Below are 15964 nucleotides of genomic sequence, written 5' to 3' on the forward strand. Positions count from 1 at the left end.
CTCCCCTGGCTCTGAACCATGCTGTCATCACTCCAAAATCCTAGCCCTGGATCAGGTCCTCACCCAGATGCATGCCATGCCAGTGCTGCTGAGGCTGGTATCCATGGAAACCCTGGCCCATGCTGTCACAGCACTGCCCCTCCCGGGGTGTCCATGGAAACTGGCTGCAGCAACATGGGCAGGTGCTGCTGGGAAATGGAGTGCACCATGAGCTGAATCCCACCTGTGAGCTGGACTTTGCCTGTCCCTGCTCTAGGAGATTCAAATCTACATCTTGTACCTCACCAAGATCCAACCCATCAAGCTGTAACTCTTTCCTCAGTTGGAATAATTCAAAATCCATTGGTAGCAAGACAGAGCAAAAATAAACATTACGCTGTAGGGTAGAGGTTCTAACACATGGTACAATTGTTAAAGAACAAGGAGGCTGGGTTACAATCTACAGTCCCTACTTCAGTGATTGTTCTGTATAAAAACAGACTATAATTAGATACAATTCTGGGCATGGCTTGAAGTAGTTATCTGGAGTACTTAGAGATCTATAGACTTAGGCATCTTCAGGTTTAGGCAGTAGCTGAATGGAATCAGAGGTCTGGATCAAGGACCACAATTTTAGATTCAGGACATATGTAGAAATTAGACATCTAAACTTGTTTATTGGATCTGGCCTCTGCAGTCCACAGAATGACCTTGATAGGTGTTTAGTTGCTGGTGGTTGCTCAATTAAAAATTATGTTTCCTAACCAAAGTGATTCCACTGGGGTGCATACTTCCCTGCAGAGAAGCCTCAATGGTTCATGCAAAATATCACAGTAGTAATAATAAAGGTGATCATTACATAACTCTTTCCCATGGATGCTGTTTGCCAGCTGACTAATAGGAAAGGGCAATTTGTTTGTGCATCTCTGTTATAGAACCTATTTACATATTAATTATGGGCAGCTTCTAGAGCTCTAAATCCCTGCATGGTCTGCATGTCAACACCTTTATGCATTTTAAAGCACTCGTTATGTACCTGCTCCATTAGATGTGGATACTCCCCACTGATTTGACTCAAACTGAAGGTGTGACTGCACGCTAGCACTAAACCAATAAAGAATTCTGCAGCTCACTGCGCAATGTATAACAAGGACCATATATTGGAAAGCATGGGTATATGAGGAGAGTAGGTGAACATGAGGAAATCACTGAGCTAAATCATTGTGGTAAATTGTATGACTATTTAGTGCCTTTTAATAAGTCACTATTTAATCTTGCTGCTCTTATATGACTGTTTTTTTCATCATGGTTTGTGTGTGGTACACTGACTAAACACAGAGTATTACAGGAAATTATTTTTTCTTACTACTTCTGCCATGTTCTTGCTGCTAAGAGTTCAATGGAGTATAAAAGGATGCTGTGTCCTCTATAATATTGAAAACTATGCCTAATTTTTCTTATGTTGGCACTGCTGTTGCCCTTGTTCTTCTCCAAAAGATGATAATGATGGATGGTGTTATAGTGATACTGATATGAAAAGTATGAATTAACAATAATGTAGAAGTGCAGCCCACTAGTTCATATGTGTTTGGAAGAACCTAGAGAAGAAGGCACAATGAATCACCTCTACTGAAAATTCAGATAGCTTTCCCTAATAGCCTACTGTTCTCTATCCCATAGTACTCTATTGTAAATTAAATTGTCTCTTTGGTTCAAAAATATAACTATGGCTGGTTCAGATTAATTGATTTGATTTGTTTTATTTTTCAGAGAAATGAGAATAAAGTATCAGCAAAAAAACCAGGAGTCCTTGTATCCACACCATAATAAAAACTAGGATGCAAAATACACAACCCATATGCAAACAGACCAGTGTAGTCACATGGTAATGTTTACTATGATCTAAATATAACATGTCCTGGAAACTAATACATCTGGAAGCTGCCTGGGAAGACTTAGTTCAGTAGGAATGTCAGTCTAGCTAGTACAAGATTCCAATGTACTGCGGGGGCCAGAATTGGAAGAAAACTGTTTGTTGGTTCCAGCCTTCCCACTGCACTGAAGCCAGTGAGGATCACTCACTAGGGTTACCATATTTCCAGGTCCGAAAAAAAGGACACGTCAGCAGGGAGATGGGGGGCGGGGAGCAGTGACATGCCAGTGCACTGCCCATTCTGTTGTCCCTCACTGTCAAGCAACACGCCCCCAGCCCTGCTTCTTCCCCTCACTCCGGACACACTGACCCCATCCCTGCCAGTTCCCCTCACTCCAAAACAGAAGTGCCCTGCCCCCCACCCCTTGCTGGCACCCCTTCTTACCAGCCTGCAGCCCCCTGGCACTGCCAGTGCCCTGCACACCCAACCCACAGTCACTCATCCCATCCCCTATGCCCCTCACTCCTGATCAACAGCCCCCTGCCCCACTCCTAGTCCTGGCAGTGCCCCTCACTCCTGACCCGCAGCCCTTCTCCCAGCCTTGCCGGTGCTCCTCACTCCCAACCTGCAGCCCCCTGCTCCCCCCCCCAGTACTGCCAGTGTCCCTCACTCCCAACCTGCAGTCTCTGCCCCCCAGCCATGCTGGTGCGCCTCACTCCCAATCCACAGCCCCCTCATGCTGCCAGTACCCTGCACACCCAACCCACAGTCACCCCTCCAATACACCATGCCCCTACTCCTGACTTACAGCCCCTGCCCATGCAGCCATACCAGTGCCCCTCACTCCTGACCTGCAGCTCCCTGCCCTGCCAGGTCCTCTCACTCCCAACCCACAGCCCCCTGGCCCCTCAGTGCGCTGGTGTCCTGCACCCTGGACCCTCAACATCTGCCACCCCAGCCCTAAAGGTGCCCCTCACCCCCAACCCAAAGGCCCCTGCCTCCCCAGCCCTGCTGCCCAAACAGCTCCTGTATTGTGAAATTGATCGCTCTCTTTCTCTCTCTCTATCTCTGTTTGCCTGGCTTGTCAGAGCCTGTGCAGGGAGCATGTGGCCCCCAACAGCCTGTGGCAGGCCAGTAGGGGGAGCCCCTGTGTTAAGCCTCCCACCTCACTATGCCCGTCCACCTTCCAGACTTCACATGTCTTTCCAGGAGTGCCTAAGCCCTGGCAGACCCGCTCTCAAGCCCCACCACAGAGTCCGGGGGTAACATGTGCTGCCACCACCCTGGGAAGGGACTCTCTCAGCCCTGTGTCCTTGGGGAAACACAATGGGTACTCGATCCAGTACAAGCACTTGGGGCAGTCCCCCAAGTCGGGAGCCAAAAAGGAAAGTCTCCCTTAGTCTTCAGACCTAAGGGGCCTCTTAGGCATAATTTAGACCCACCCCTCAATATGTCTCCTACACCGGTCACAAAGGAGAACTTTATTGACTACAGGCAGTAGGGTAAGAATAGAGTACAAGATAAAGCAATATCATAGAAATCCCATAGAGCAAGACAGTCTGGCTGAGGTAGCCTTTTGATCATGCATCTGAGTTACTGCCAGCTATATATCTAATCAGATCTTGAGTAGCTTACTCACAAGCATCATCCAGAGGCTGTTGGAGATTCCCTCTGGAGGCAGGCCATTCCTAGCTCATGAGATATGGGGGAGAGAGCCAGTTTCAGATGATAAAGCTCCTCTCTAAGTCTGAGTCCACCGCATGGCTGCAGCTCCCTCCTCCTAGGCAGTCTTAACTTATAAAGCCCCTGTGACCTTATTCACCTGGTCCAATGAAGGCCAGCACCTGTTGGCTGTTGGCCAACCAATTTGAAATACATCACTAGTTGCTGGGCAGACTCTAGCCCACTAGGTAGAAGCCTCTCACGCACGTAGGTGATACCAGTCACATAGGTTTCCCCGCTCCCTCAGGAATGTGTCCATCTGAGGTTACCTAAAGAGATAGGGTAAAGGTGTGCCTCCTCTGCTGGGCCCATCCTAATCAAATTGTCAGAGATCAGAGATTTTGGGGAGAAACAAAGGTGGCTTCCTGCCACACAGCCAATCGCCTTGCTCGCTGCTCCCAGCTTGGAGCAGCCAGCCCCAGGGAGCAGAAAACCCGGACGTATGGTAACCCTTTTTATCTCTGTGTAGAAATCAGACATTAGCTCAACATACTTTACTTACCACAGTCTGGAGACACTCTGTGCCCCAAGAGTCCTAACTTTACTATGCTACATTAGCATTAAGCACATTCTGCTTGAATGTTTGCATTTTTGAAGTGTAGTTAACTCATCCTACATACAATAAATTGACCAGGCCTTAGCACATGATTCTAGGCTCTAGCATCCACCCTGGGACTGAATAGATGTGAGCACAACAACAGATCAATTTAGGCTAATTGAAAATGGAAATGTTTGTTTGTGAAAATTTTACTGAAGTTTCTTTTCTATCTTTTGTCACAAATTGTTGGCACAGATATTTATTAAAACACCTCTAATTACCATATGTTTCAGTCATGTAACAAGAATTCCGCAACTATCCACGTTGGCAACTGGCAGCTGAGAATAACAGAGTGCCACATTAATTCTATTTAATTTATCTATTTGTACAGTGATAATTCCTGTGGACTTTTTAAAACAGAAATAAAATGGCTTCTTGGTTGCAGACTGGTCATCTCTTGTGCCAAAGAGTTACTTTTCATAGTTTGTTACCTTTTAATTGAGTGTGTGCTTAGAAACATGATATGCTTATAGCAATGTAAGAAAGGAGATTGTTAACTCTTACACTGGTGGAATTTGCTTGAATCCAGAGCAGAATTATCCCAGAAAGGAATGCAGACATAAAACTGCACAACTGTGAGTGGTTTGTCCACAGATCTCTGGAAATAGCCACTTCTATTGGCAAACAGGCCACCTGCATCCCTGCCCGCTGTTTCATACGCAAAGTGCCAGGCAATAATAATGTGACTGGCTCCATTTGGACTGTAGCAACCTAAATCTTTACTTAAGTGCACTGTATTCAACGTTGCTGCTTGCAGCCATGTGGCATATTGTATGCCGAGAGCTGCTGCTCAACCCTCAAGCCCATGAAGCTTGCTGGAAGATACCAGATGTCACCCTCCAAATAACCCCCACTGACATCAAGGTCATGAAAATCAGATCACTTTTTAAATTGAACTGGCAAAACAAAAACAGGAACTATGAATTAATTTCTGTAATAAACCTCACCCCCCAAAACCTGCTTTACTTCCTTTATATAAACCCTCACAGTGTTTGTTTTGCTAGTAGCCCTTGTAACAATGTGATTTGCAATGTGTTCTGAGGGTTTATCTGATTTAGGACTTTCACTGAAATTTAGTGTAAATATGACTTTCTGAATGCTTCTGTATATCTGGCTGTACAATGAATAGCCCACCCCTGACTTAAGTGACTCCATTCTGAAGCAGTTACTCATTAGAAATTTAGGAATAACTATATTAGGGTAAATTACACCACTGTATATGTTACATGTCCACAGCTCCTAGATTTCCCTCTACAGTAATGTTTTGCTCAATGCAAACAGGCTATTTCCTGGCTCTTCTGCCACCTAGCGTTGGTTAACCATAATAGCATCTACTGTAGACAACTACCTCCAGACACAATGTTCTCTGTGCTAGACACTAGTATAAGAGCGTTATAGCACAGGACACTTAGCACAGGTTTTACCTGAGTATAGTAAACATTACCATGCTGTATTAAAAGTTAGAATGTGTTCAGAGCAGTTGCACAGTGTTGCTTACTATGATCAAGGACTATTAGTGTTAGCCTCTGCCCAGAATCTTCAAGCATCCTTGGTGCCATATTGGGCCTGGACCCACAATCTGCAGACTGTTAGTCCCAGCCCCCACTACCACATGAGAGTCTTGAACTAGCTCCTCTGCAGTACGGGAACTGACGATCAGCTGATTTTTGATCCTGCTCTAAGCCTGCAGTAAAATCTTAAACCAGCTGATTTTGGTTTAAACCCCCACTTAGTTTTGGCTGCCTATGCTGGGGAGCAGGCGGGGAAGGGTTAACCTGCCTGCCTGGCTGCTGCTGCCACTGCAAGGCTGCTGCTCTTTGCAGGCAGCCAGACCCAGATTGCTGCAGTAGAGATGGTTGGGCAGGCAGGTTAACCCTTCCCTGCCTACTCCCTAGCACAGACAACGCAGACAACCACGAGTAAATGAAGGGAGAGGGGGAGGAAGACAAGGGAAGCAGTGAATGGGAATCTGGAGTACTAGGGAGGGTGAGAAGTTGAGCAATGGGTCCAATCCAGGCCAGAGGAAGAAGGAGGCAGGTGGAGTATTTACACTGAAGTGTAGCATAATATAGGCTAGGGAGCACAAATAAGAGATAATCCTGCTGTGGAGTGCTGTAACTCTGAGTTGCATAACAGGCACTTCTAAATAGTATCAGGTGTTAATGTGTTTACAACCCAGAATTACTGTGTAACAAGGCACTAAGACCAGTCTTTAAATAGCACGAACAGTATGTCCATATACGACATGCTATTGCGTAATCCTTGTCCTCCACTTCAATACCCTGAGCTCTTCTCATATATATGATTTAAGACACTGTCCCTGTAGAGATCCCTCACACAGCCCCTAGTGATGCTAGTGAGAGAAAGAAATGGAAGAAAAACAAAAATTACTAGCAAGTGTTATGATAGCTTACATCAGTGCAGTAAGTTACACTTACTATGTTATACTGTCAGACTACCTTATCAAATATATTTGTGTACAGTTGTTATACTATAAGTATTAGTAGTACCTTAGCATTGAAGTAGGTTGGGTTCCTTCAGTACAAAATCCTAGTTAATATTCTGTTATCAAAATGAGAAAATAAGAATGTTAAACCAAACAAACCTCTGATGTGGTAAGTTTCTGAGATTCGGTTCTATAGATCCCAATGGGAATATCGCCTGAAGAAGAACAAAGCTTTTGATATAACCTGGCATATGTCCTAATCCAGAGATCATCTTCTGTGATTTTCATCTAGAAAAATGAAAAATAAAAATATGCTTCTTATTTTTCCAAATAATTTTGTTTCTTATTTAGCATAGGACTGTTCAAAAGCAGGGTTTCCTCTAACACTTACTTATATATTAGTATTCTACCTTTCTCCCAGTGTTTCCATTTATTCTCTCTTATTTATTTTTGTTCTTTCCTTTCCTGTGTAATATTTCAAGCAAATAGGTGGACCTTTAAAAGAGGGCCTTTATATTTGGCATCTCATATCCAATGCTATTTCAAGGAGTTGATGGCAAAGTAAAATGGCTAGCAATACAAACAAGAGGTCATAGAAAGACTGAGAAATTCAAGGACTATTTTATGTTGAGAATCGGTATTTATCAGTTAGTCCAGTAGCCTGAATATTTAAAAATAAAAGCTGCATAGTGCATGTGAATAATGTAAGAAATGGATGTGAAAATGCTCGTATGACTACTGCATTAGCCTCATTTACAAAAGGAAGGCCCTAGAGACCCATACTGTGTGCATGCTGTGTAAGACACACTCAAACACCTTGCTACCGTATCTTGCCACAGTATAGCAACTGGCATAAAAAGTACATTGTTAAATATTTAAAATATTTTAAACTTCTGAAAGAATCATGGTCACATAAATAATATTAGTATAAGGGGATGTTTCATATGAATAATTGCTTATGGTATTTGTTCCCTGTAGGTCTGATCCAAAGCCTGTTGATGTCAGCAGCCTTTGGATCAAACCTTTAGTCTCCCAGATACCTCAACATTTCCAGATACATCTCACAATTTATTCATGTTGTTTAGTGTCTTTTACTTTTCATTTTTGAGTTATTAAGGTGAATACAGTACAATATTTACAAGGCACCTGTAGCAATGAATTTAGTTTTCCCTTTATATATCAAACCCCTCTGTACAAAACTCTCAGTATTTTAGGAACAGATACTAGTCCAAATGACTTGCTTTGTTTCTCAAGATAAGTTGGATTAAGCGTACTGAAGTATATACGTTTCTGACATTTTTAAATGTTGGAGATATTGGGTGTGTCTACATGTCACCCTATGGCAACATAGAGATCACATCTGTCTACATGTGATTGCCAGCTACATTGCCATAGTAGCACACTCTCTGGCTATAGCGCACCACTATACCAATATAGCTGGGAAAATTTACCCATGTGCAGTGCGCACAGTGCAGTGACAGTCCAGCACAATTACAGCTCATATGGTGATGGGTAGATATACCCACTGTACCCTAAAATCATCTAACCAGTTGCTACCATCTTTATCTGATACCTATGTCCTGATTTTGCCATGATTCTGCACCTAGTGCAAATTTAAATGGACTAGATGATCTTGTGAAGTCCCTGCCAGACATACTTTCCTATGATCCTGTGATTCTGAGTGAGTAGGTTAGATAAGTCCTAGTCAAATGTTCCCTCAGTATAACTAATAATTTCTATGAAGGTAGGCAGTTTCATTTGTTAATTCACGTAAAAAAAAATTATAGGAAAAATATATTTTTTTTCTCCAAAACCATTATTTAAATGCCAGAAACTAGCATTTCTCCACTTCCTTACAGTTTCTAGAATGATATAGGAAGTTTGCATTTTGCTTTGCAATTAGACAGAAGTGTTGAAAATTTCCACCTATTTTTCCTAACTAATTTTCTGAAGAGAAGGGAAACAGATGGAGTCTTTTTTTGGACTGTAATAAAAGAAATTACAGTAGAAAGAAAGCAGAGGTATTTTGTGGAGGGTACAGAACCTTCTATGGCACTTTGTAATCATCTGATTTTTTTTTAACTTACAGAACAAAGAAACCCAGATCCTGGTGTGGTATCAAGTCCCAGCAGAAGTCTTGTGATAGAGATCATATAATCCTTCACAAATGACTGAAAGATTAAATGAGAAGGAGAGAAAAGGAAAAGTTTCAGTGCACAGATTGGCAGGTAATTAAAATTCACACACAACATGACTGAACGTGTAAACTAGAACATATATATCACAACTGATTTATGTTCTAAAATGTAACTCTGAAAGGGATTCTTTTTTTATAGAGGTACCAAATCTACTGCTAGGACTATTTGTACAAAAAATAAAATATGAACCCCCCACAAAACATATAATATCCATAGTGGTGAATATAAATAGAAAATAAATAGATGCTTCCTAATGTATTAAGCAGTGCATGGGATTTAGCTAGCTCGATACGTTTGGTACAAAAGTTTTATCTAAGTGAAAAGGTCGTGCAACTTTTGGAAAGATTAAAATAATGATTAGGACACTCTAAATATAATGCAAATTATGAAAAGGTAAGCAGTAGAGTCAGAATTAAAAATTTAGCCCTTCAGACTAGCTCCTTTTCCCACTGTGTCGTATGAGACCATGTGACATAATGCCATATATGATCTGTGAAGTAAACTTATGTATGTAAAGCAATTTGTTTTAGCATGTGTGAAAGACATCTTGCAAAACAAGATGTCTTAAGGGGAGGTTGTGTCATTTAGTAATTCAGAGCACCAGGAAAAATCCAGGGGAAACGTCGAAAAATATAACTCAAGTATAATTCAAAAGTCACAACAATTCAGAGGGTATAGAATGGATTTCCTTATCCTCCTTTCTTTGAAGGGTGCAATGTGATCTGCCGATGTGAAACCAGGCAGGTTTATGGCTTGGGGCAGACATTACACATAAACTGGTTTCAGTGATCAGAAACTGGTTTAAACCTGTAACAGAATAGATGCTCAGTGCACATAAACCAGTTTGAAAATGGCTGAAACTGGTTTGAGATAAACTTGGTTGAATGTAGTATCAGACTTAACTGATTTGGATCAAACTGGTTTATGCAATGCTGTCCCACACCCCTTCCTGATTTAACTTAAACCAAAGTCCCTCTGCATGCTCTCTAGGCTGGACTCTCAGCTCCAGCAGAGTAGGGCTGGCCCTGCCCCTCTGCTCCCCTGCCAAACAGGGAAAAACAGGATCCCCCCCTGCCTGTCCTATTGGCAAGGACCTAAGCTGCAGAGTTGTGGCTGTTTGTGTACAGCAGCACCAGGGCTTGGAGGGGGCCAGAGTCTGGCAAGCCACCACCACTGGAGTCCACAGCAGCTTTCCTTGCCCTGCAGCAGTGCCCCCAACTGGGAAGGGACACGCACTTGGGGAAACTGTGACAGGTGCCCCATCACTGTTGCTCCCCCTTCTCCACTCTAGGAGCTGGGTGGGGGCAGGTGTGGGGCCAGAGCCCCATCTGCCAGGCCCCTTAGGTGAGGGCAGAGAGAGGCGTTATTCCCCCCGGGGCACCGTAGCAGGGTCTGCCCACCCCAGCTTCCACTTGTTCTGTGCCCAGGGCAAGCAGTGGAATAAGCCCCCTTCACCAGATGCCAGAGGGAGTGGGGCAGGAAAGGTTTTATTCCGCTGCTTGCACCAGGCACAGGGCAAGTGGCAGTGTCCATGGCCAGGGCAGGCAAAATCTACTGCGGTGCCCTGGGGGCAGAGTGGGGAATAACCCTGCTCTCTGCCCCCCACTCAAGGGGTCCTGCTTGCCAGCATCTGGCCCGTCCCCTGCCTGGCAGTGGTGAGGAGGCAATGACCATGCCATGGACAGCAGCCCATCTCATAGTTTCCCGAGTGCAAATCCCTTCCTGGCAGGAGTGGGGGGAACACTGTGGGGCAAGGAAAGCTGCTGTGGACCACAGTGGCGGTAGTGGTGGCAGCAGCTTGCAGGATTCTGGCCCTCTCCAAGCCCCCAGTGCTGCAGCACTGCCTGCTCCACAGGGGGCCCCCTCCCACCACCGGGGAGGGGCTCATGCTCCCAGACACTATGATGGGGCTGCTGCCTCCATCAAGGGCCCTGCCCCCCTGCCACTGCAGCGGCTGGGTGGGGTCATGGCCAAATGCCAGCTGGCAGGGCCCCTTAGGCAGGGGCCAGGGATTATTTCCCCTCCCTCCAGCATCCAATGGAGAGGGCTTATTCTGCTCCTTGCCCCAAGCCAGGAGCGAGCGGTGGTGGTAGAGGTCAGCAGACCACCTGTGGTCCCCTGTGGGGGTAGTGGGGGTAGAGGGAAGAATAACTCCCCTTCCTGCCCTATGTGCCTCAGGGGCCATGGTGGCCCACTGCTGCAGCAGTGATGGGGAAGCACCTGGCAGACCCAGCTTGGGTCCCTGCTGGTGAGACAGGGACAGGGGAATTAAACCCCTCTCTGGCCTGTTCAGCCCAGGCTGGCCACGCCCCCACAGCATAGCTTCCCTGGCGCCTGGCCTGAGCAACTGCAAGCATGTGCTTGTAGGTCCTCAATCCACTGGGGATGTCTGTGCTGTTACAAATAAGTTCAACCTAGGCAGGTTAGACTAACCTACAAAGATTGAATCAATTCAGGATCCAGGTTTTTTGGATGTCTGTCCCTAGCCTCTGATGATCTTGACACTGTAGCACCACTGGGAGAGCCTTAAGAAAGAAATCTATGAGGCACGTGAAGAAGCTCTAGGCTTCTCCACAAAGAAATGTCAAGACAGGTTTGATGAGAATGACAAAGAAATTCAAGCTTGCACTGACAGAAAACAAAGAGTCTTCAAAGCTTGCTAGAATGATAGCAACTCAAAATAAGAGTGAGACACACTGGCAAATTAAAATAGAGGCCCAGAGGAAGAATTGGAAGTATGAGAACCGTTGGTGGGAGGACAAAGCAAAAGCGATCCAAAAGTTTGTTGACAGCCATGTATAGTTTTTCAGTACGACCAGAGCTATCTATGGGCCAAGTACACAAGGAGTCATGCCTCAGTAGCCTAAGGATAGAATAACATTGCTTAAAGACAGCTCCACCATCAAAGTACTGTGGAAGAAACACTTTCAAGAGCCCCTGAACTGATATTGTGATATTGAAGATAACACCATCAAAGCCATTCAACAACACCCCATTAATGACTACCTTGAAGACCCACCAACCTATCAACATGCTTTGAAAGCCACAGAGCTGATGAAGAACAAAATGTGGTGCTGATGGAATACCAGCTGAAACTCATAAGTATGGTGGAAAAACTTCTCTCACTAACTGCATGCCATTATTCTGAAAATCTAGAAACATGAACAGATTCCCAGTGAGTTGAGAAATGCCAGAATCATAACTATATTTGAGAAAGGAGATAGACTGGAATGCAGCAATTACCATGCCATTACACTCCTGTCCATAGCTGAGAAGATCTTTGCCCACACTCAACTCAATAGACTCACTCCTCTGGCTGGAGCTTCTATTTGAGTCCCAATGTGGTTTCAGGGGTAAAATAGATAAGGGGTTTTGGTTTCATCCTATTTCTTGAGGAAACAATAAAGGAGAAATCCTAAATTCCTAAAAGGAGAAAGAAAAAGCTGCAGTGTGGAAATAATGGCAAGGAGAAGAAAATGGGAAAAGCAGATGTTTTTATGGCACTTGCTACTTGGTATATATGACACAGGACCTCCAAATAAAAGTAATTGGTTGGGTCAGAAGTGGAAATCTGAAGAAAATAATGGATGATTTAGCACAGAAAATGGGAAATAAAATTTTATTTTAAAATGTAATTGTGAAGATCTCACTCCATTAAATAATATGGTAGTGTTCTGGTTGAAAAAAGGATCCTAGCTGCCAGTGCCTGGGAACAAATATAAAATATTGGAAATACTTATGTGATGGAAGGAGTTAATGTTTGATGACAAAAATCTGTTTCCATAAAAGAGTATACTTGTTTATCTTCTTATAAAATAATACTTTAATCCTTGTTCATAATCTAGGGCAAAGTTAGACTGTGCCTTCCGAGTGAAAACATTTAATTCCAAAATGCAGAGCAATTGATAAATGGGTTTAAATGGAGTTGGTTTACCTCTGTTTTTTGAATCCATGTGTACTAGCTTACTTTCTGTACTGAGAGACTGTGACAAATGCACCTGACTACAAGAATCTGTTCTGCACCATCTGCATATTTTTTCAAAGTGATTTTATTTGTAACTACATTTGAGGTTTAAAGAATATATCTATCATGAAACTGAATAAATTTCTGAAAAAAACTGAGAACTTGGAGCCTAATCCTATAAAATGAAGTTGATTTAAAAAGTTTTCAGATGAGAACATAGTACTATAAGATGCATCTAGTGCAGCTGGATAGTAAAAGACAGGGTAGATTTGCATGTTATATATTAACCAAAGTATGAATGTGCACACATACATACCCTTGCCCGCCCCCCCCCCCCCACACACACCTCACAAGCTTTTGTGGGACAAAGCTCACTTCAGTAGTTGCTGTGAAGGGATGTGGATGGATGGTAAGATATCATTCATTGTGATTAAGGGGGCAGAATCATGTATCCAGTACTTTGGACTGGTTCTTATAAATATATCTGATAAACATTATTCACATAAGTAATCCTGATTTCCATGGGTAGCACTGGATCTTCTCTTTGTAAACCAGAATACAAGCCAAGATATGGCAATTATAGGTACAGTGGTATAATTACTTCTCAGATGAACTGATGTATGTATTCTGCATTACTAATATGCCCCTTATTTTGGCTGCAAAGAACTCCAGGTGCAATATTCTATTGTGAGAAGCAGGAACAGCTTGTAAGGGGGAAGGCGTGTAGTGATCATTGCTGGGTTAATGATGAGTGAACAGACAGTCATGCAGAATATGCTTCATTATCTTTTTGCCCTTGCCTTGGAATATTCCTGTCAGAAAAGGAAACACCCTATTTTCTTTGAATCTAACTCTCTCTCTTTTTGGAATCAAAATAGCAATGGCCTGAATGCCATCATCACAGCCACATTTGTTCCTCTGTAATGCCTTTCACAGACTGCAGGACCAGAAAAAAAATTGCTTTGTATTGCTCAGATCCTGCAACTGTCTTGACGTGAATGGATTCTTGCACAGATGCAGCATCTTTCTGAATATATCTGTAGTGCAATTGGGAGTTATATCTGTTTCTAATCTCTTGTGATATTTCTAGCTATAACCACTCCAGAACTACAAAAACAAGTGTAAATTAATTGAAGAAACTTTAATATAACATATATTAAAGTTGGCCCCAACACCTTGTCTTCCCATGCTGCCACACATCATTACTCCACCCATTTATCATGAGGCAGCAACTTGATGGGAAGCCCAACAAATTAAGGAAAACAAACATCTGTGCATCCACCAAGACCTCAAAATTCCCTTCACCATTGCCTAATGTTGTGCAAGCCCTTCTGAATCCATGTGCTTAACCTTCAACCCTGGTAAAGCTTGGAAAACCTAATGGCATTCACAGGAAGTCCCACATAAACATCCTGTGATAGATCCAAAGCACAAGGTCCCTGGCTTTGATCTCCTGTGATCATAGAATCATAGAAGTAGAGTCAGAAGGGACCTTGTAGATCTTCAAGTCTGACCCCCCGCCTGGGCGGGAGAAAAACTGGACTCAAATGAGTCCAGCCAGGTAGGCATCAAGCCTCTTCTTAAAGATCCCCAGGGTAGGAGCCAGCACCACTTTCCTAGGAAGTTGGTTCCAGCTCCTAGCCGCCCTGACTGTGAAGTAGTTCTTGCGGATGTCTAATCTAAACCTACTCTCCAATAATTTGTGTCCATTGTTCCTTGTCATGCCAGGGGGCGCTAGGGGAAACAGAGTCTCCCCCAAACCCTTCTGGTCCCCCCTAGTGAGTTTATAGACAGTCACCAGGTCCCCCCTCAGCCTTCTCTTGTGAAGACCGAACAGGTTTAGGTCCCGCAGTCTTTCATTGTAGGGTCTGCCCTGTTGTCCCCGGATCATGAGGGTGGCCCTCCTCTGGACCCTTTCAATGTTGTCCACATCCCTCCTGAAATGGGGCGCACAGAACTGGATACAGTACTCCAGCTGTGGCCTGACCAGCGTCACACAGGGGGGGAGGATCACCTCCCTGGCTCTACTTGAGATGCACCTGTGGATGCACAACAAGGTCCGGTTAGCCCTGCCAACCATGACCTCGCATTGTTGGCCCATGTTCACCTTGGAGTCAATAACGACTCCAAGATCCCTTTCTGCCTCTGTGCTCTTAAGTTTCCCATTCTATAAGTGTGCTGCTGGTTTTTACTGCCTAAGTGCAGCACACTGCAGTTGTCAGTATTGAAACGCATCCTGTTTATGTTAGCCCACTCCTGTAACCTATCCAGATCTTACTGCAATCTTTCCCTCCCTACTAGCGTGCTCACCTCCCCCCAGATTTTGGTATCATCAGTGAATTTAAACAGGTTGCATTTCACCCTGTCATCCAACTCGCTGATGAAGAAATTGAACAGTGCAGGCCCAAGGACCGAGCCCTGGGGGACTCCAGTGCCCACTTCCCCCCAAGTTGAATATGACCCGTCCACCACCACCTTCTGAGTACGACCCTTTAGCCAATCTGCAGTCCATCTGACTGTGTAGGCATCAATGCCACAGTCGCCTAGTTTTTTAATGAGGATGGGGTGGGAGACAGTGTCAAAGGCCTTGCTGAAGTCTAGAAAGACTACGTCCATGGCGACACCTGCATCCATTGCCTTTGTGACCTGATCATAAAAGGCAATCAGGTTGGTCTGACATAACCTGCCCCTAATGAAACCATGCTGGTTGCCCTTGAGCATTATCCCTGAAGCCGGCCCATCACAGACGTGCTCCTTGAGGATCTTTTCAAATAGTTTCCCTAGGATTGAGGTAAGGATTGAGGTAAGACTGACGGGCCTATAGTTGCTCAGGTCCTCTCTCTTCCCTGCTCATGGGCAACTCTAAACTGTATCTGCACAAACCATGGGATATTTGATGCACTGATGGAAAATTAAAAACTCTCTGAGTCACCCAGAATAGACCATGGGACATATAACAACTCAATGCCCAATCCACAACTATGAAGGAATGATACACTCTGCTGCACAGTGATACACAGTGATACACTCTGCTGCTCCTGACAATTATCTGGCTCAGCCACCTAAATTTAAAAGTATAGTTGCTGTTCTGTATCTACATGAGTCATATGAAAGAAGAATATAACATATTTCTAAAAAAATCAAAGCTTTTCCTTGAACTACTTTACAAGTAACTCTTCAGTT

At 44.1% G+C, this 15964-nt stretch overlaps 1 protein-coding gene across 5 annotated transcripts in view; it reads right to left on the reverse strand.

The window, feature by feature from the left end:
• Positions 1-15964, reverse strand: part of KCNT2 (potassium sodium-activated channel subfamily T member 2) — a 353399-nt gene that overhangs the window by 26616 nt on the left and 310819 nt on the right. For all 5 annotated transcript variants that reach the window (XM_090048564.1, XM_090048566.1, XM_090048565.1 and 2 more), the window contains 2 exons: positions 8707-8790; positions 6779-6907 (listed from right to left, as the gene is read on the reverse strand). In XM_090048564.1, the coding sequence (XP_089904690.1) occupies positions 6779-6907; positions 8707-8790 (213 nt within the window). The remainder of the gene's footprint in view (positions 1-6778; positions 6908-8706; positions 8791-15964) is intronic.

The sequence above is a fragment of the Crocodylus siamensis genome, chromosome 5 (assembly GCF_052110815.1).
Source record: "Crocodylus siamensis isolate JL-2025a chromosome 5, ASM5211081v1, whole genome shotgun sequence".
Classification (NCBI taxonomy): Eukaryota; Metazoa; Chordata; order Crocodylia; family Crocodylidae; genus Crocodylus; species Crocodylus siamensis.